This window comes from Eumetopias jubatus, unplaced genomic scaffold (genome assembly GCF_037043125.1).
Source record: "Eumetopias jubatus isolate StellerSeaLion01/CBP00866 unplaced genomic scaffold, mEumJub1_p1.0 scaffold_1, whole genome shotgun sequence".
Lineage (NCBI taxonomy): Eukaryota > Metazoa > Chordata > Mammalia > Carnivora > Otariidae > Eumetopias > Eumetopias jubatus.
Window position 1 is genome coordinate 13,855,671 of NW_028274807.1, and position 21,503 is coordinate 13,877,173.

At 38.3% G+C, this 21,503-nt stretch overlaps 1 protein-coding gene across 2 annotated transcripts in view; it reads left to right on the forward strand.

Annotated features, from left to right (window-relative positions):
• SCAF4 (SR-related CTD associated factor 4) overlaps positions 1–20,547 on the forward strand; it is a 56,050-nt gene extending 35,503 nt beyond the window's left edge. The window contains exons 13-20 of one of the 2 annotated variants that reach the window (XM_028113929.2): positions 460–560; positions 989–1,102; positions 2,259–2,415; positions 3,565–3,722; positions 5,222–5,387; positions 5,475–5,561; positions 5,715–5,906; positions 19,262–20,547. In XM_028113929.2, the coding sequence (XP_027969730.1) occupies positions 460–560; positions 989–1,102; positions 2,259–2,415; positions 3,565–3,722; positions 5,222–5,387; positions 5,475–5,561; positions 5,715–5,906; positions 19,262–20,187 (1,901 nt within the window). In that variant the 3' untranslated portion in view covers positions 20,188–20,547. The remainder of the gene's footprint in view (positions 1–459; positions 561–988; positions 1,103–2,258; positions 2,416–3,564; positions 3,723–5,221; positions 5,388–5,474; positions 5,562–5,714; positions 5,907–19,261) is intronic. The other variant, XM_028113938.2, reaches the window with a different exon arrangement.
• The last annotated feature ends 956 nt before the right edge of the window (positions 20,548–21,503 follow it).

Genomic DNA, 21,503 nt, shown 5'->3' on the forward strand with positions numbered 1-21,503 from the left:
AGTAGGGCATATGTAGAGCTTCTGCTTCTGGGAGGCTTATTACGTAGGATACAACATAAGAGAAAACCATCCGTGTCCACTCACAGTCAGAAAGGGACAGCTGTACTAGTGGACAAAAACGCTGGGCTGGTTGCTTATCAAGAGAGTTGGGATCGGGTCTTTTGCTCACTTGCCAAGGGTGGCCCTGGACAGGTTATTGCTTCTCTGGCCCAGTTTAGATCTGTCCACAAAAGGACCAGATTTTTTGAAGTCTTGTGTTGTTCACTATCCCATTCCATTTCTGGAAGTCCTACCAGCATTCTCTAGAATGTTTTTAGATGTATATGGGATTTACTGCTTAATCTTATTGTATTGTGTGACTTGTGCTTTCTTCCTATAATGATTTTTTTGTTGTAGAAAAGTACAGTGCTGCTCATTATCAAAATGTGTATATTTTTATGATTATAATTTTATTTTAAGTTTGTAGTACTACCCTCTGGGTGGGACAGCTGGACAAAAGGACTACTCAACAGGATGTGGCCAGTCTATTAGAAGAGTTTGGTCCAATTGAGTCAATTAATGTGAGTTTTTATTAAATTATGTAATTATAGTGGACACTGATTAATGTCACTTTATGAAATTATGGACTTGAGACCCAAGTTAAAATTTGCCCAGCTTTGTAGAGGATATGGCTAGTGTAGGTGTGGAGTCCGTGTTTAGCACTCTCTGCATTTAACCACATTTCTTAGATAACCAAGTTTAATTTGAAACCCTTTTCTGGAAAAGTCTATATTAACAAAGCTTGGAGAACTGTAAGTTTATTAAAAACTGGTAGTTGAGACCAAATTTGAATTGCCAGTTTATGATACCTTAATCTCAGATTATAGACCCTGGCTTGGTGGGATGGGTAGGGGGCAGGGGAGTTGGGGTTGTTGGAATTGGTTATTTAGTATTTATTTTATTTTATTGCTCTGATTTTATTATATTTTATTAAAATGTTTTGGAGCAGATGATTCCTCCCAGAGGTTGTGCCTATATTGTTATGGTTCATAGGCAAGATGCTTATCGTGCCTTGCAGAAACTGAGCCGAGGAAACTATAAAGTGAACCAGAAATCCATAAAGGTACAGTTTTATACCTTGTAATTCATTTTTTAAAAATTTAACACATAATACTGCTTGGCTTTTTAAAAACTAATTTTGGACACTGAGGCATTTCATGTATGTCTTCTTCAAGAGGTTATCTCCTAAATGTTAACATAAAATTTTAAATGTTGAATTCATGTAGAATTTTATTTTTTAACAAAAAATGTAGATAGGTTTATCAAGGTATTTTTAATTGGTTCTTTAAATATAATGTTTAGTAAAAGATTTTGTCATTCAAGATTTTTTGGATTTTATACATTAAAAAAAATTTTTTTAAGTTCTATTTATTTTGGGTGCCTGTGTGGCTCAGTTGGTTAAGCGTCTGCCTTTGGCTCAGGTCCTGGAATCGAGTCCTGAATTGGGCCCCTTGCTCAGCGGGGAACCTGCTTCTCCCTCTGCCTGCCGTTCCCCCTGCTTGTGCTCTCTCTCGCTCTCTCCATCTGACAAATAAATAAAATCTTAAAAAAAAAAAAAAGTTTTATTTATTTAAGTAATCTCTACACCCAACATGGGGCTTGAACTCATGACCCTGAGATCAAGAGTCTTTCCAAATGAGCCAGCCAGGTGCCCTTGGATTTTACACAGTTTTAAAGTTCGCCATCTCATTCTTAGAATAAACTATTAAAAATACTCAACAGAGGTAGAGAAAAGGATGTAGTAGGTACATGGGTATTCTTCCCATAAGGGGCCAGAGTCAGCATTTCCTCAATGTCATATAACACTCTAGTCTACCCTTAGATTGCATTGCAAAAGGATTTTGTCTAATGTTGAATAATTCCAAGGTACTCAAGACTTTGGAAAGTGGTCCCCAGTATGTTGGACTGTACAGGGAACTTCATTCAGCCTTTCCCTGATAAACATTATTTTCCTTTTCTCTAAGTTTTATGTTGGCTAAATTGAGAAGTGAGTGATTGGAAGAGTGAATAAGGAGGTAATGCCAGTTAAATTTGTACAAAGTGGGAGAAAAGGTTAACCAATTTCCTGGCATCAAAGTGAAATCCGGGGAAAGCAAGCCCAGATTGTTCCCCTCTTGCCTCCGAGTCTGGGTGATTAGAAATTCAAAAAACAGTTAACTCTCAAAACTGATATTCTTCTCCCTTCCTTTCTTTTTATATTTTGACTAATGGTGATACAGATTGCCTGGGCTTTAAACAAAGGAATAAAGGCAGATTATAAACAGTATTGGGATGTAGAACTGGGTGTTACTTATATTCCATGGGACAAAGTCAAGCCTGAAGAACTGGAGAGTTTTTGTGAAGGAGGAATGTTGGACGGTGATACACTTAATCCAGGTAAAGCAGTATTTAATTTCTTTTAAAATTCATCTATTTTCTTGATTGTACATAGGAAAAATGTTTCTTCATAGTAGGAAGTGGATTTTGAAATTTTTCAAGTACCCACCATGTGCCAATCTCTCTCCATTATAAACTGAGGAAAAATGGTAGATAAGACAGATGTGGTCTTTGCCCTTGAGGCAACTTCTGTTTAGTGGGACAGATTCAGACATAAATGAAATACTGCTAATTGTGGGGTTAATCATTAATTACAGTAGAATTTTTCACTGTGAAAACCTAATAGATCAAATGAATCTTAAACTGAACATTACTAGGTATTGTGTTTTAATCCAGTGCTTCATAATGTCTTTGAAAGCATTTACTAGTCCAGAGAAGCAGTCAGAAGTAAACATGTAGACGAGGTGCGTTACCTGTGCCATGAATATTAAAAAGGCCAGATTGACAGTAGGGTTACAGTGGGGAAAATAGCAGGTGTGGGCATGATCTGGAGATTGATAGATAGCTGGATAAGGAGGAGTGCAGGCTAGTATGGCAAAATAGTAAGTGATTAAAGGAGTTTCAAGCAAGCAGAGTTGGTTTGAGAGCCAAAAAGGTGAAACAATGCTGGGCCATTCCCATACCTTGACCTCTTTACCCTCGGTGCGTGATGGCTTCACCTAGGTGTCTGTGCAGGCACATAGGTATCAGGGCTCAACTGTGTGCCAGGCATTCTGTCAGAGTAAAAAGAATCTTGCTCTTCCCTCCTGGGATCTTTATTCCAGACAGTACACTGTTGTGGTTAAGAACATAGACCCTAGAGCCAGATGTGTGTTGAATCCTGCCTCTGCCACTTATTGGTGTGTGTGACCTTGTTTTCCTTAATTTCCAAATTGTTTTCCTCATTTATAAAATGGGAATAATAATGGGACCTACTTACAGATGGTTATGAGAATTCACTGAATTAATACATAGAACTGTAGGCATTCTTTTGCATGTTTGTTACTATGGTCCATTCACTTAATATTTATAAGATTAGCATAGGCATTTCTTTAATAATCATACTGCTGAGTTTTTTATATAATCAGCATTTCAAAAATAATTTCTAGATTTAAAGTTATAAACTGAAAATGTTAAACTTGTATTGTTAAATTTCTTTAACTCTCGTAGATTGGAAAGGAATCCCCAAGAAGCATGAAAATGAAGTTGCTCAAAATGGAGGGGCGGAAACCTCACACACAGAACCAGTGTCACCCCTACCTAAGCCTTTGCCAGTGCCTGTCCCTCCTGTGCCCGTCCCTGCACCCATAACAGTGCCACCTCCACAGGTAAGAACATTTGGGGCACTATTTAAACTTGTGTCTGAAAGATAAGCCTTTCTAAATCTTATTTATTTAGATGTATGTCTAGATTAATGTTCAAAGACACGAATACATAAATGCGCATATTGTTCATATTTTGGTATGTTGGACCTACTTTTTATAAACCCTTAACACATTTTTCATAAACATTGACAAAACCAAAATAAACTCACATATCTGTCTAGATTATTCAGTGTCTTTATAATGTTTCAGACTTGAGATGCAAACCTAATAGCATTTTATATTTGGCTTCCTCTTGTTTTCTTTTATTGGATCTTTATTCTTTGGGGACTTTATGTTCTGAGGGGACTTGAAGTATATATTCCAACAAGCAGCTGATTTGAGGGAAAGAGAGTTTCTTAATTCTCAATTTGTGTGGTGCTATCCTGAATTTTTTTAATGGATGAGCTATTTAATAAATTGAGTGCCACTTAACATGAGGGTGTATTCTTAAAAACGTCTGCTGTCTGGTCAGTCAGTGCATTCCTTCAGAGGAGAGAATCCGGAATTCTAACAGAACATAGTTTGAATCCCAGCTCCATTGTTTATTCTCCACAATGTGACTTTGGGCAAGTCGGAATTCTCTTTCTTGGCTTTGGCTCTGGTGTTCTTCCTAGGTCAGAGTTGTTTTGAGGATTAAATGACATAATATATGTTAAATACTCAGCATGTTTCCTGTACCTTTTTCAATTTCTCACATTAAATCTGAATCAGATAAATCTGAACTATCACAAAAAGTGAGTTACCTAGCCTTTTGATTTTCCCTCCAAGGAGAAAATTACATGCTTTGATACATACTTAGCTGTGATTATTTTATAAATGGATTTCCTAAATTGGCAAACTCTTTTGCAAATCTTTTGGACATGCCCATTCAGCACAGGTTCTAAACAGGATTCAGTGTATATCCCCACTCATTTAAAGAAACCTGACTAATCCATTCAAATTGATCATACTTTTTTTTTTTTTTTAAATAGTAGCTGACATTTGTTTGGTGTTTATTACAGGCACTAGCACTTAACATGTATTACCTCTTTAATCCCCATAACTATGTGAGGTTGGCACTTTTCCATCTTACAGATGAGTAAACTGAGGTCTAGAGATTGTAAACACCTTACTCAGGGTCACAAAGCTAGTTAAAAGGGGAGAGGGGATAGGCAGTTTGACACCAGAACCTGGGATCTTAATCACTGTAAATTGCCAGGTGGCTTTTCTTAGAGTTGTATTTCTCATGCTTACCTGTCCATACTCATGAGATAAAATGTGAATTTGCTATCATAGAGAAGCGAACAAAAATTTGAATTCTGTCATTTATAGTAGGTACTAATTACTATCTGTTAATAGATAAATTGATTCATACAGTAAGTACAAGTTTAGAAATAGCTTTTTCAACAAGATCTTTTCGTCTCTACTTACCATATGGATGGGAAGATGGCTAGATATGTGGCTTCATTATTCTTTGTTTTTAGGTCCCACCACATCAGCCTGGTCCTCCTGTAGTTGGTGCTCTCCAGCCACCCACGTTCACACCTCCCTTGGGCATTCCCCCTCCGGGTTTTGGTCCTGGTGTTCCTCCTCCGCCTCCTCCTCCACCATTTTTGCGCCCAGGATTTAATCCGATGCATTTACCACCAGGTACACTAAGTTGTTAAAGAAGACATTCTTTTTAGAGACCAAAATAAGGTGACAGAACATAAGTTGACATTATTTCTCTTATTCTAGGTTTTCTTCCTCCTGGACCCCCACCTCCTATAACTCCACCAGTATCCATTCCTCCTCCTCACACTCCACCAATAAGCATCCCAAACTGTAAGCATGTTTTTCCTTTGTGTTCACTCGTCCTCTTGGAGTTGGGAGTAGGAGGGAGAATGGACCAGTAATAGGGTCTATAGTATGGCAAAAAAATGTTGACTGGGGAGATAATTATTCAGCTTCACATGTTGATGTAATTATATTCCTTAGCTACTATCGCTGGTATAAATGAAGACACTACAAAAGACTTATCTATTGGAAATCCCATTCCAACAGTGGTGTCTGGGGCTAGAGGAAACGCCGAGTCTGGTGACAGTGTGAAAATGTATGGCTCTGCCGTGCCACCTGCTGCACCCACGAATCTGCCCACCCCTCCTGTAACCCAGCCTGTTTCACTTCTTGGTAAGTTAATTTTTTTATCATTAGTTTTCCCCCCCCCCCCCCCATCCAAGTTAGGTGTTTTGTTTTGTTTTTAAACAATGCTAATTTTGGTAAAATGTTCTCTGAGACTGATATTTTTCTTTGAGGAAGATCTTTCTCTTAAATATGTGCACTTGGTCTTTACCAAGGAGTAGTCCAAGAGACAACCTCAAAGATGAAATCATGTTTGTTGTCCTGAATAAAAGTGTGGATTTGTACATCTTAATTTGGTATAGGTGAGGGGGAATTGGTACAAAGTCCATGATTGATACAACCCCAGACATCCAGCTTTATAAGAGATAGCTTTTCTTTGACAGCCTAGAATTTTTTCCTGTCTGGACCAATTTCTATAAAACCCTGGGCTGTGATAACCTTCTCTGTTGGCTAGCAAAGAAATTACCTTTGATACATTGTAATAAAATGGCTTTATTGTCTGAGTGACAGTTGCACAGCCTGGGGCAATTCTTTCTCACCCCTCAGTTTTCTCCTGCTAGTTTATCTATTGTACTCTTAACCCACAATTTTACTACTGCGATCAAGGGAAGTAAGATTTAGATTGTTTACATCTTTAAGAGGCTTACTTGAATTATAAATGATTATTTCATATACTTGTTATGGTGACCATCTTTTAAATTAATAAATTGTATCTTGAAGTGGTTTTGCCAAGTATAATTAACACTTGATTCTCCTAATGGGTAGTTAATTCACCCTTAGTATTATAACATTGTAGTCCTGGAAGCCAATTGTATTCTTCAGAGGTACATGTATGTGCACATATGTGCTTTCATAATCTTAGATTTTTTTTTTAAGGAGAGAGCACATTAGTTGCCTCTGAAATGTAGGACTGTGGAACATTAGTTTGTGATACAGGACTTTTACTTTTCACCTACACCTTTCAGTGCTGTTGGAAATTTTTACTTTGTGCATATACTACATTTATAATAAAAATCAATTTGTTTTCAAATAGCATGCTGTCTTCTGCCCTCTCTAAGACTGAGCTTAGTCTGATAATAAACTTGATTTTTATTTCCTTTAGTACACAGACTGGGTAATGGTAAAAGAGCATTTGGGATTAAAATTGTCACCAGTAATGTAGCAGTAGTCCTCATAACGGTGGGAAGTAGCTTGTTTAATGAGGAAGTTGCTTAAGACGTCTACATCATAATGAAAATCATGTAGTAGAAGGAACATTGTTCTAGGAGCCAGGAAACTTTAAAATCTTTGGATCTCAGTTTTGTTATGCATTTTGTTTTTCATATTTGTAGTAAGATCGTTGCATTAGAATCACAGAATCTGAGTTGGATAGTATTTTCTGATCCACCCCTTTCTTCCGCCTCACACTGACACCCCTGATTATGAATTCTCTTTGTAATGAAATTTCCTAGTCTACTAGCAATCCATGGATAGATATTAGGCTGCGTGAGACCTATTTATAAAGTGGCATGCATTTGTGCTTTTTTTTTTGGTGTTAGTAAATCCACTGAATGAAAGCTTTCTTCATCCCCAAGAGTTTAATAACCACTACTTTCAAACAGCCTTGAAGACTAAGTAGCCTGCCACTGATTTAACATTTAGGTCCTGAAGACTCCACCCTTTATTTCTTATCACTACAGAGGTGCATAATTTAAACTCTGCATCCGACATGTGAAACAAAGCACAGATCAAAAGTTGGTGAGCTTAAAAAAAAAACAAACTTAGTAAGTTAAGCACTGCTAGAAAAATAATTACATTTCTTAGCATTTATCATTGCCTGACATGCCTCTTTGTATGTCTTCCCCTCCTTCTCCCTCCCAAATACATACTAGAATAGAAATTCCATGAGAGGGACATTTGTTACTTGAGGATGTGGATAGATGGATGGTTTTCAATGCAGGGCTCTTTATACTTTATCTCTGATGATGATCTTTGTAACTTGCAAAACAAAATTTAGAAATTGAAGGCTGTTCCAAATGTGGAAAGATCAAAATGTGACATAACGTAAAAATGAAAACTGTCTTGTCAAAATAAGTACTTTTAACTAAAATGCAGTAGTTTAGTTCCAGTCACAAGAAAGAAAGCCTTTCATATTCCTTCAATTAGAAATCTTGAAAAGAATATCCCATAAATTTTGACCTTTAGAAAAAGACTTTTTAATGTGATGAAAATAAAGGAGAATTTACCCAAAAGAGGAATCACAGTTCCATCATTCTGATAAAGAAATGCAATAATCACATGTAATACTGCAGCACTGAAGGATTGCTAATTAGGTTGGGATATTGTTGATGTTGACCAAGTAATAGAGTATTAGAACTAAGATGCTTTCAACTTTCTTCTTGGTGCTCTAATGTTTCTCTTATAATAAAAAGAAATTCTATGCTGTACCAGGAAACTTAAAGCCTAGAAGGTGATATGAAACTCCAGTTTCTTCATCTGTTTAAAAAAAAAAAGAATAAAAATGACACACCAGGTGTTGTGGTGATTCAATGGGCTAATGTATATAAAATGACTGACATGTGGGGCCTGCCACAGGGTAGGCCATCTGTGAATGGTGGGTGCTTATTACAGGTAAGGAGTGCCCTGGGAGATTTAGAATACCTAGACAAGATCTATACTTTGTAATTCTAAAATTATATTACTTTAGCTGTGATTTGTAAACTGTTCTATTTGTTGGCAAAGGAAGCAAGCTTTTTAGGGAAAAAAATGTATCTTGACATAGTTGCCTCAGATATTTTCATGGTGGATTAGACCAGGTCATAAGTTCACACATTTTCAAGTTCCATCACTTGGCCTACTGAGGAAATAAGTTAGTTCATAGTGGTATTTCATTGAAACAGCATAATATGATATTTGTATTCTTCTCATTAATGATACTCAGGTAGTTTTCTTACAAGGGAAGGTGAACCTATTCTTGGGACCTTAACTCAGTTCTTGGATCTTACTTTCTGAAACATGGCAATAACAATTTAAAGTGGCAGGGGCCAAACAACTGTTCATCACATCTCCCAGAATTCAGTAGTTAAGACCTGATTATTATGGAGAGGAGGCAATGCAGTGCTGCAAGGATTGGCTTAAAGAATTTTCTGAATGATCAGATGTAAGTGTGGGCATTAGTTTGGAAGTGTTAACTACTTATTTCTGGAGTTGGGCTGAGGTAGCCCACATTACCAAATTTGTAGAGAACTAAACCTCCATCTCGTAGAAATTCTGATTATTTTAGTAACTGGTAAGCTGAAAATATGAAGCTGTATGATGCACAGTAATAATTCATTATCACTTGATTTTGAAGAAGTCCATTCTTCGTACCTCACATTCCAAAATAGCTAGTTAGGGCAGTGGTGGTTTCATAAAAGCTATTGGTAACAGTTGTTGATCATTTAGGAGAGAAGGAATATTAATGATAATAGCAATTCAGTTTATTCTCTTTACTGTATTAAGTGTATGTGTTTAATTTTCAAAAACTTGTATAACATGTATCTCTAATATGTATAGCATATTTTTATTAAAAAGTTCATTGTAAATGTGAAATTTGGGTTACTTTGGTGTTGCAGACAATAAAAAAAATACACAAAAAAAATGTTTGTTTGTGTTACATATCTCTACTGTGTTACCAGTATATCCAAAATATCTTTTCAAGGAAAAATTATGCTAACTTGGACTCTTTCCTTTTGTGGAAAATGAAAGCCTTTTCTCTTGTCAGATACATTGATTCATTAATTGTTAATATGCAAATTCTCCCTAGTTTTGTCACACAGCTATAGATGATGGTGAAATTTATAAATAGGAATTGGGTATTTCTAAGATTGCTTCCTATTTACTGATGATTTTGGTTACCAAAGATCTAAAGCAGAAGTCACAAATTGGTGGCCTTCTAGGCTGAATTGCTAGACAGTGGTGTGATGGCCTTCAGACTTGGTTTCTACACATCCCTGCGTGAACTCAATAAGCATTTGAGTTGATGTTCCCAAATTTGGACACTTCAAGAAATTATGTGTACAGAATTGGTTTGTGAATTATTACATAAATGGGTGTGTTTGCTTTTATGCAATAGTTATCCTTAGAACTGCCTAGAAGAATAGTTTTATGATCACATTCAGTAATTTAAAATTGATATTTGATTTGTGGTGATTTCACTTAGCTTGGATTTCTCTGCCCAGAATTTTAATTTTTTTTATAGTTAGTAATTTTTAACATTTAAATTAGAACATTAGAGCACCAATCTAGTGTGAATAACATTCAAAGAAAATCTGAAGAAAATTCTAGAAAGTAGTTTCTTTAATGGTAATATTTAATTTTTAATATAACTTTTATGTTTTAATTTTTTTTCTTACTGTGAACTTCACTATAATATTTGGTTATTTTAAATTATAAGCTAGAGGGATCTATGAGGTATTTGATTTGGTACCCCAGAAAGCCTGTTGACTCTGTCCTATAAAATGTTCCCTTTGAAAGCTTTAAAATACCTGAATTGGAACTCTAAATATTACATTGGTAATTATTTCACTAGTGTTACATAGTAGAAGTGGTTCCCACATACTCATCGCAATACCTTCAATTTAGTATATAACATTGTTCAGTGGATACAGTAGAGAATTAACAGCTATTAATCCACGACAAATACTTGCCTTGGATATGAGTTGATGCATGAATACACTATATTTTCTCAGAGGGTGAAGTATTTCAAATGAAAAACACAGGGAAGGTCTTGTACAAAAACTGGAAAGCTGCTTATCACATTGTCCCCATGTCCCTCTGTGCTTCCTAGGCTATAGAACTCCAGCCTAAAGACTCTTTCTTAAATTTAAATCTTTCTGACATATATCACTTTGGGCTTGAGGAAGGTGGGAGGGGCAGACACTCTGGGCTCTAGATTGATTTTGGTAGACAATGATGTTGCTGTGAAGAATTTCAGGTAAGATTTTTTTTTCCCCCCAGCTAATGTTGAAAGTAAAATTCCCTAGGGAAATCTCGTTCAGTGATAGGTTATTTATTCCACACTTCTTGACTCTAATAGTGTAACTCAACTCTAAGTCAGACCTGTAATACTTTGCCAGTTATAGTAAAATAGCAATTTGTGTGCAAATTGTAAAAAGCTACTATAAATAAACTATAGGAAATTGACCAGAGCCTATTGCACATTATTTTGCAAAAAGCCAAGGAGTCATTTTAAAATAATCTGTGTCTGATTTCTCTTCATTTGAAAATCTGGTTTTCATGTATTGGATTTTATCAAAACATAATGTACCCCTGTGCTAAAAATAGATCCGCCTCTCAGGATACCTGCTTATGTATTACTGAAAACTCACATTTCTCTTAAAGATCTCTGATTAACATTCTAGGCACGATTTGTTTTTGGTATAATCTTAATGTGTAATAATATCTAAATGTGCTTTCTCATTCTTTGAAAACTAGCTCCTTATTTTGTTCTCCCCAGCTCCCAACATAATAACTGCTATAAGAATTGCCTGGGAGTCTTTACAAAATAGTTATGCTCTAAATGTTACTAAATGGTAAATCTAAGCAAAGGAAAGACATGTATGAGTTGTATTAGTATTTTCATTTTCTGAAGGTCTGGAATGAAAAAAAGACATTTAGTGATTTTTAAAAATTACATATATATATTATATATATGTGCACATGCCTAGGGCTTTCAGGGTATTGGTGGGAGAGAGAAGAATGGTTGATAAATTTTTTTCCTTGTGGGAAAATTTCATTCTAGGTTCATGCAAATGCCACGGTAACATTCATTTTATTGGGATCAGATCAAAAAAGGTGGAACTGCAACTAGGAACAGAAAAGGAGGTTGTGTGCAGCTTTTCTCAAAATAAATTTCAGATCTTTGTAGGTTAACAGCGGAAAGACACTCCGCGCCTGGGGGAGAAACCTGGACTTAAAGCCTCTGCTCTTGCACCCTGAGAGAGATTTTCTCCTTGATAATTTTGGTTATCACCTCTGCCACCACCATTCATTCGTACATTCAACATGTGTTTATTCAGTACCTACTGTGTGCCAGGCACCCTTCTGGGTACTAGAGATACCTGAATGAAAAAGACAAAAGCCTGTGTTTATAGAGCTTATATTCTAGTAGGGACTTCACATGGAGATAATCCTACAAAGAGTGAAGCAGAGAACACAGGGATTTGAGGAGTGTCGCGTGGGATGTGCTGTTTTAAAGAGGATGGCTCAGGAGGGCATCTAAGGAGGTAATATGGAGAGAAATGATGGGGAAGAACCATAGAAATAGAGAAAAAACATTTAAAGTAGAAGAACAAAAGGAGGCCAGGATTGAGAATGAATTCGGCTTATTTGAGAAGGACCACAGTGAGCTAGTGTGGCTGGAGCAGGGTGAACAAAGAAAAGAGTGGCAATCCGTTCAGAGAAGGTTGTCAAGGGCCTGGTTATGAGTGCAATGGGGAATGTTGTGGTTCTAATCCAATGTATATTTTATAAAGGATGACGGCTATTACATAGAAAACAGACCATAGGAGTTGGTAAGAGTGGAAAGAAGACACTAGTTTACATGCTGTTGCAGTCGATGAGATGCAGGCTAACCACTTGCATCGGGGGTGGTACAGTGGAGAAAATGAGTTGGTTGGACACTGAATTTATCTTGAAGATAGGGCCTCCCTATTGCCTTATTAAATATGGGATATGAGAGAAGGGAGTCAAGAATGAGTATTTGACCTGAGCAATCAGTAGGGTGTAATTTCCATTCCTGAGATGGGCAAATGGTCAAGGAGGAGTGGATTTGCAGAGAGGATATCAAGTTAAAATGTTGGGTATTTTAACTTTGAAATTTAGGTGCAGATGGTAAGTAAACAATTTGGTGAATAAAGTCTAGAGATATAATTTTGGATGTCATCCACAAACACATCAGCAAACCCACAGGAAGCAGTGAGAGTACCTACGGAGGGAATGTAGACACATAAAGGGATGAGCCCAGGAATACTTCAACACTTGAGGATACAATACTGAGAACTAAGGTGGGCATAGTTCCATATGCCAGGAACTCTTCTGAAGAGTGTGTATGTATCAGTCATTTGAGCCTTACAGTCCTAAGAGGTAGGTACAGTTAACCCTATTTTATAGAGAAGGAGGCTGAAGCGTAAAAGAGAGGAGGTAGCCTGGCCAAGTCAGCAGCTACAAGTGGTGGGTCCAGAATTGAAGCTAGCATTGCTCCAATACCTGTGGTTTTAACTGCTATTCTGTACTATTCTATTCAGCAGAGGATACTGGAAGGTGCAGCCAGTGGGCTAGGAGGCAAAGTAGAGGGGGTATTCTGGAAGCCAAGTAGAGTTCCTAGGAAGACGGGAGGGATCGACTGTCAGTTGTATTGATGGGTCAAGGAAGGACACTAAAGCTTGCTGCCTGGATTTAGCAAAATAAAGGCTCCTGGATAACCTTAGAAATGTGGTCTCCCCAGAATGAAGGATCCAAAAGCCCAATTATGTAGGATCAGTGGAGAATGAGAGCTGAAGAAATGGGTACAGTGATTTTGGACATCTTTGAGGCTATTTGTTGTATAGAGGAACAGTGAAATGGGGTGATAGTTGATAGGAGATGCAAGGTAAGGGAGGGTTTTTGTTTTTTTAATTTCTAAAAGACGGATGAAACTAAAGCATCTTTATTGGATTCACCAGAGGGGAAGTTTTTGGTGCAAGAAGAGGCGTTTGCTGAGGGCATGCATGGATTCAGGGTTTGAATAAAGGGCTTAGCCCTTGGAGCATAATGTTCTTGGAGTAATAGGGGTACAGGTAACTTGGTAGATGTGGTAGGTAGGTGAGTGAACTTCCAACGACCTTTATTTTCATGATAAAGCCCTATATATATATATGGTTTCCATTTCAAACAATATAATGGAATAGTACTTGGTAATTAAAAAAACAAAAAAAACCTTAAACGTGCTACAAGGTGGGTGAACCTTGAAAAGATAAGACTAAGTGAAAAGCCAGTCACAGAAGATCACATATTGTATGATTCCATTTAAATAAAATGTTCAGAATAGGCAGATCTATAGAGACAGAAACCAGAGTATGTGGTTGCCTTGGGGTTGGGGGGGCGGCAATTGCCCGGAAATGGGGGTGATAGAGTTTGGGTTTTTTGAGGTGACGAAAATATCCTAAAGTTGATTGTGATGGTTTCCCAGCTCTGAATGTACTAAAAACCACTGAATTACACACTTTTATGTGGATGAATTGTACACTATATGAATTTATCTCACTGAATTTGGTATAAAACAAACCCCCTAAGAGTAGACAGGATTAAGGAGAAACGGGAGCAGGTGAATTAGATATCTAGGGAAATGAAAATGCCAACAGACTAGGAGAGTTAGGATCACTAACCCGAATTAAGGAAGCACTTGTGGTTGCAGTTGTAAACTTAAAATGAGACCAGTCGGCATGTTGGGGGTGGGGTGACCCCCCGGCCCTGTCTGTGTAGAGATTAGGTAGAAGAGTTGCCTTCAGAACCATCGAGGTTTTTCCAGGCAATTGTGAGGGGGAACCATGGACTCCGAGGCAGGTAAGGAGGGGAAGGTAAAGAAATGAAGGGCATTGTGGGGCCCTGACCTTTGTGAGATAAAAAATTATTCTGAGAAGGGGGTCAGAGAGTGGGATGCTTGCAGATGAGAAATTGGAAGTAATACAGGTATTTGTAACAAAAGGTCCAGGACTTGAAAGAAGCAGTGGTTTTGGTAGGATGGAGGACAAGATCCTTGGTGAAGAGGTAGAACTGCCTTGCTTTTTAGATGTTTCCTTCTCATATTTTTCCTTCCTCCCCTTTTCACCTAGCAAGTCCTTGCTTTCCTTAAAAGATCCCCCTTAAATTTACATCCTCTTTAAAGGCATCCAGCTAACTGATGCATTTGGGTCACTCCTGTAGTGACCTTTAGTAACTTTTTATGTGTCTCCCTGTCCCCCCCCCCCGTCCCCAGTCCTTAGCAGAAAGTTACCTGTTGGGCAGAAGGACTGTGTCCCTTATTTATGCTCTGAGATTTCAAGGTCCACATTGGACTCCAAATGTGTACCAATTTCCCCTTCCTCTCTGCCCCTTTAGCCTTTACCTGTTCTTTATGTCACATAATTCTGGACAGCTTTGCGCTATATAGCAATGGCACCTCCCCTTTAAACTTGACATTTTTTAATTGTGAAGTGTCTTGTTTTTTACTCATAGGAATATTCACAGTTAAGTCTTGGTTATTTTAAGTTAAACTCCAACGTATTTCTTATACTTCTCAAATTTGAATACAGACGTTTGGGGCTATCCGTTTCCTGCATTAAAATCTGCTGTATTAAAATTTCGGAGACTTTAAGGTAGTGTTTCCTCAGGTCTGAACTCTGCTTTTCTCACCTGAACTGTGGGTAACACTGGGACTTCTCTTGCGAACTCTAGATACACATACCAGTTTCTTCTGCACATTTCTACCAGATCTAACTCAGTCTCCTCTAGCTCTCGCTAGAAATTTGTCCTCTGTCTTCCCAAAAATAGCTTTTCTTCCTAAATTCCTGCACTGTGTTGATGCTTCCATCTACTCATTCAGAGCAGAAAGCTGTGTTTCTCATCTCTGTCCCCTCTGTTGCGGTTCAGTCTCTCATTTCTGTCCGCTGGATTGTGGGGGTAATAGTCCCCCAGCTCTCCACTGTCTTTCCCTTCCTGGCTCTCCTGTACACTGCTGGCTAGGAAGCTCTTTCAAAAATGAACACGGGATCATCCCTGCAAGTAGTGCCTTGGTCCTCGCCCCATCACTTTGAGTCAGAGTCCAGCTTTCCTCTTGCAGCGGCATAACATACCTCTGAATTGCCCTAGCCCGTCTGCTCAGCCTCATGAACCTCTTTCAGTTTAGCTGATAGTAAGTTTGTATTCGCACAAATTCTCGCTTGCTGCTTCAGTAATAAACCTCATCTTGCGTATTTGTTTTCTCTCTCTTGTCAGAAGATATTCTGTTGCAGTTCTCTTGTGATGTCCTTCCTTCCTTTCTTTTGAGACCCCATTCAGACACCCTAAGCCTCACACTCAGATTCATGCACACCAGCTTCGTCAGCTCCACCTTTGCCACCATACTAGCTTGTGCCATCTCTTCCAGCAGCTGGCATGTTTCTTTCTACTTAGGCTATATCCTGTTCGAAGTAAAGGACTATGTCTTATTTATCTTTGTATCTCTAGCACATGAAATGAGTTAATGTAAAAGTTCAGGCGTTCAGTATGTGTGAGTTAATCTTTTCTTAATTTGTAACTCTAGAAGACTTGTCCGTGGCATTGCATGTTATACTTCCAGATCGAATGAATAATTGCTTTGAATGCCCTTTAGACCAGAGTAACTCATGATATAGTCCATTGATGTATGTATATTGTGAACTTGCCTAATTAAAAATGAAGTTCAGCTAGCATGCCTATCGAGGGCTTATGCCACCTGGTGTATTTTTAGTTAAATATAGCTTTCATTATAAAAACAACACACGTTGACTGCCAACAAACAAATAATCACAATTTTATCACTTCTGTGGCCTGAAGGTCAACATTTAGGACTATGGGAATAGTCTGTCAGGGGAATCTAAATGTTGGTCCGTGAAGGATTAAATGGAAATCTGCTTATTTGCAAATGAGAGAAGGGATTTGAGCATGTAGTATTTTAGGCAAATACAAATGTCCACACATATAGAATCAATGAATTAGGCAATATTTTTGCTTTATAAAAATATTATGCTTTGTAGGTAGTTTAAATACATGATTACTATAAATGTTAACCCTATTAAAGCAATCTCTGTGTACTCTCATATGCATGTTATAAAGGACTTAAGAGATGTGTTCCTAGAGACAGGTTTGTATTTTAAAGAGTATCACTGCCAATTTATCTGTTGTGTGCAAGGGTGGTGGCCTTGCATCCTTTGGCCACTGTCAGATTGGTAGTTGAGGAAGCCAGTGTTGGGTAAATCAGGAAATGGGACCTTTCCATTATCCTGCCAGAGTCACTGTTTCCTTTTAAAGATTCATCTGAACCTAATTCTTTTGTTACTATAAGATGCTTTGAACCTCTTTCCCATGTTTCTATCGTTGTTTAAAAATTTGGCATTGGCCTCTTGAGCCTATGAAGTACTCGAATGTGCCACACAGTTTGAACTCTAGAACAGAGTAAACAGTGGTCATTTTAAAGGCTGGTGGGAAAGTAAAGCTCAGTTTGTTTGAGTGTATCTGTGTGTGGTATCTCCATTAAAAGGGCAGTAACTTCGGGACATACATTTTATGTTGTTTGAGTTACAGTCCACAGATGGGACTAATTTCTTTTAAAAGTGAGAGAAAGGAGGTATCTTAGGTGATTTTGTTGCCCCACTGTATGGTATACTCTCAGGGTTTACTAAGTGATAGGAACAGCGTTTGCCATTGTGAATTCATTTAGATCTGAAATGTGGGTAGGTTCTGTATATGTTCATTGGGATTTTCAAGGAGAGTCTGAAGAGTGTGTGAAGAGACAAGGTCTGTGCCTCATTTGTCCATTTCTAGCTTTTTACAGTGGTGTTTAGCATATTTTACTTTTAGACCTGACAGGTGGAAGCTCAGTGCATTCACATTTTTCCCAACTACCAAAGTGCTTGACTTTAAATTGTGATGGATATTGGGGGGCCACAAGAGGTTCATAAGATCCAAATGAGAAATGGAAAATGCATTCATTTTAGTGAAGTCAGATATTTAATGTTAGGATATTTATCACCTGTCACATAGATGTTATTTCAGCATTTAACTATAGACAAGGCTCTGAGCTCACTCTTAGTATTTTATCCCATTTAATCTCAACAAGAGGCAGGTATTATTCTCATTTCTGAGGCACATGTCCAAGGTCATTCCTAAGTGAGATTATATTTCACCATACTTCTTTTTAAGCATTTGAAGGAAGATGATGTGTGTAAGTAAATACCAAGGCTGTTGAGTCTTCATGTTAAAAGTTACAAACTGCTGTACATATATTTTCAGGTCCACTCTATTTAGTCCGTAAGTCAGACAGAACAGTATTGGACCACATGTTGTGAGGAGCAGAAACTGAAGTTAGACTTTTGTTTCGTATTTCTTATACGAAAAATTTAGGAGCGAGCAGGACTTGTTAAATGTTTGCTGAAGCACGTGGGAGGAAGTGGTTCAAGCTGATGTTAGGGTGGCAGGGGGCGGGTGGGAAGTACTTAGTATTAAAGTACTGGGTTTGCTCTTGGGTTGGTTTTTTATCAGCATCACCCAAGCATTTCTCTTACCATTTTTGGTCAAGAATCATAACCCATAACTTGCTCAGGGGCCTTTCTGCAGTACATGGGTAAATAGTACATATTCCAACATCTGGAATATTTTCCAATGTTACAGTAATGAGTTACTCCTGTTGGTCATTGTATTTGGCTTGTGATGCTCTTTGCAAAGAGAGAGATGATGCCTTTCTGTTACTGTGGTGAGCTGAAACAGAAATCCATACTGTTTGCTGTATCATTTTAAATGCTGGATTATTGAATTTGTATGACTTAAACCAAAATGTGAGCAAACTCTCATGTAAATGGGAAATAAAACCAGTACGTCCTTGTTGCTGTCAACAGCACCAACTTCATCTTGTCGCCTTAGGAAGAATGAATAGAAAATGAATGGCTGAACTTTGAGCATACTTCCGACATTGTGGCCTAGCAAGTTACACCTTATGCTGTGCTTTGAAAAAGAACCTGTAAAAATAAACTCCACTGGTGTATCAATCTTTATTTTATAAGCATTTACCATTCCAGTGATGCTTATTGCTGTATAGTACGGCATCTAAACGACATGGAATCGAAGAGACCTCCCTCTTCGGTGGATTTTCTGGGTCAGTGACCCCATTTGTTTCTAGTATTAAGACTTTAAAGTGTAAAATTTCCTAAGGGTACACCTGAGCTGGCTTTCAGTTGGCTCAGATAGTTCAGCCTTTTCTCATTAGGCCTAGTCTACTGTATCTCTCAAATGTTTTAAGTACTTTAAAAGTATTTTACCAAAGAGCTGCTAGTGAAGGCTACAGGAGACTTTCCAAAATTGGTATGTTGTCATTTCCTCTTCCAGCTTATTTTGACCTCCACCAATGTTAGATACCAATTATCCATACACTAACTCTATAGGCATATATCTTCATAGAATATAGATATAGGTATATATATATAAATAGATATATACTATATATATCTAAGACTGTGCCATGGTTGTTACTGGGCCATCACATCGAGTCTCTCACAGGTAGACTGGCAAACAACACAAAATTGGGAGATTCTGGATTGAACTTCATTTTGATTCAGGCTCCACAGCAAACAGGTGAAAACAGAATGCCATCTTCTCTGTTCCTTTACATACTTTTTTTTTTTACTTTCTCTTAGGTACTCAAGGAGTTGCACCTGGTCCCGTGATTGGGCTCCAGGCACCATCCACTGGTCTTCTTGGTGCCCGCCCTGGCCTGATCCCACTTCAGCGCCCTCCAGGAATGCCTCCACCTCACCTACAGCGGTTTCCTCTGATGCCACCTCGCCCCATGCCGCCACATATGATGCATAGAGGCCCCCCTCCAGGACCGGGGGGCTTTGGAATGCCTCCACCTCATGGAATGAAAGGTCCCTTTCCACCGCATGGCCCCTTTGTTAGGCCGGGCGGAATGCCAGGGCTTGGGGGCCCAGGGCCAGGCCCAGGGGGCCCCGAGGACAGAGACGGCAGGCAGCAACCCGCCCAGCCGCCGCCGCCACCCCAGCCACAGCCGCAGCAGCCGCCACCTGCCCAGCCACCGCCGTCCGCGCAGCCGCCGCCACAGCCGTTTAGAAATGATAACAGGCAGCAGTTCAATTCAGGTAGAGACCAAGAGAGGTTTGGAAGAAGATCTTTTGGAAATAGGGTGGAAAATGACCGGGAACGGTATGGGAACCGTAATGATGATAGAGAGAATAGTAATCGTGAAAGGAGAGAGTGGGGAAGAAGGAGCCCTGACCGGGACAGGCACAGAGACTTGGAAGAGAGGAATAGACGCTCTAGTGGGCATCGGGACAGAGAGAGAGATTCTAGAGATAGAGAGTCTCGTAGAGAGAAGGAAGAAAACCGAGGAAAGGAGAAGCCTGAGGTCACAGACAGGGCAGGTGGTAACAAAACCGTTGAACCTCCCATTAGCCAAGTGGGAAATGTAGACACTGTTTCAGAACTTGATAAGGGGGAGTCTGAGTCTGCAGTTGTAAAATCTTCTGAAGAGTTACCTGCTGAGGCTACCTCATCCGTTGAACCCGAAAAGGATTCTGGCTCAGCAGCAGAGGCTCCTCGTTAGAGACTGGAATTTGTCAAAATGTGACAGTGACACTTCGGGAGTGTAGAGCTTGAGGTGTACAGATGCTGTATTATATTTGCTCCTGCTATATCACAGCCCCGCAGTAGTTGGTGGGGAATTGTAAGCAATTTGATTGCTTCCCTTCTATTTAAAAATAGCCACAAAATAACAAAAAATACTGAAAATATGAATAAATATTACCCTTTTTGCTGTAACTTTTTAAAAGTTTTGACTTTAAAAAGTTTACAAATCGTAATTAGAAGTGCTCTCTATTTTTTTTTTTTAATTTAAGACAAGGTAACGGTGAAAGCTCCTCAAAACAATAGGGATGTTTTTAATAAACTCTATTTTCATAACAAACTTTAATGTGTGCTATTCTTCCTACACTGCATTAAGGTGGAAAAGGATTGTTCACCATCAAAGTTTGAGCTGTTAATACTGTATTGGAGTCTAAATTAGACTTGTTTATTTGATGGAAATAGACATCTTTATGTAGTTATTCTCAAACACTTTCATTTGTAATACTTTTGAATTTTAGCATTTCAATCATAAGGTGTAAAGGTTAGTTGTTTTAATGTTAATCGAAAAGCTTGTTAGTTTGCAGTTCAATCAAGGTTTTCTTTTTTGCCATTGGATTTGTGGTAAATGTTGCCCTAATTAATTTGTAAAGAGAAATTTTGCTGGGGGAAAAACTGGATCCCAAAGTACCCGACTGTACTATAGAATTATCTGAATGCCTGGGTATTACTTACTAGAAATAAGTTTGAGTGTTTTCTTAACATCCCATTAAATTTTTCAGAAGGGTGAAAGAAATCAAGGTTAACAACATTTGCAACCTAAAAGCTTTTTGTCTTATTTTATATGTTTAAGGACTTAAATGCAACCTATTGTTTCCTTATAAGCCTTGACTGTTGCCTTTCTTTACCATTTTTTAAACTCCCCTGCTGGGCAGAGGTAGACTGAACTTTTTGTCACATATAAGAACATACAAAGTATTTTCTTTGTTTAAATTGTCGGGTTAACTAGGAAAAATAGATGTAGGTTTTCCAAGAACTATTACTTGAAGACGTCCAAAGCCAAATCAAACCTGTATCTAAAATAGTCCATAAAACTGCTTTCCCCAGTGCCAAGGAAAAGACCTGTCATTACACAGTCCAAGTATTTATGGCCTTGTTGAAGCTTTTTCTTAAATTACCTTTTTAAACTGTCCTAGTTTTAGTGTGCTGAGCAGGTAACTTTTTCTTTGCCCTCATCCCCAGGTGAAGCTACTTTATTTGGTTTTTAAATAGTACTCTGCAGCAAGACCTTTGTTTTGA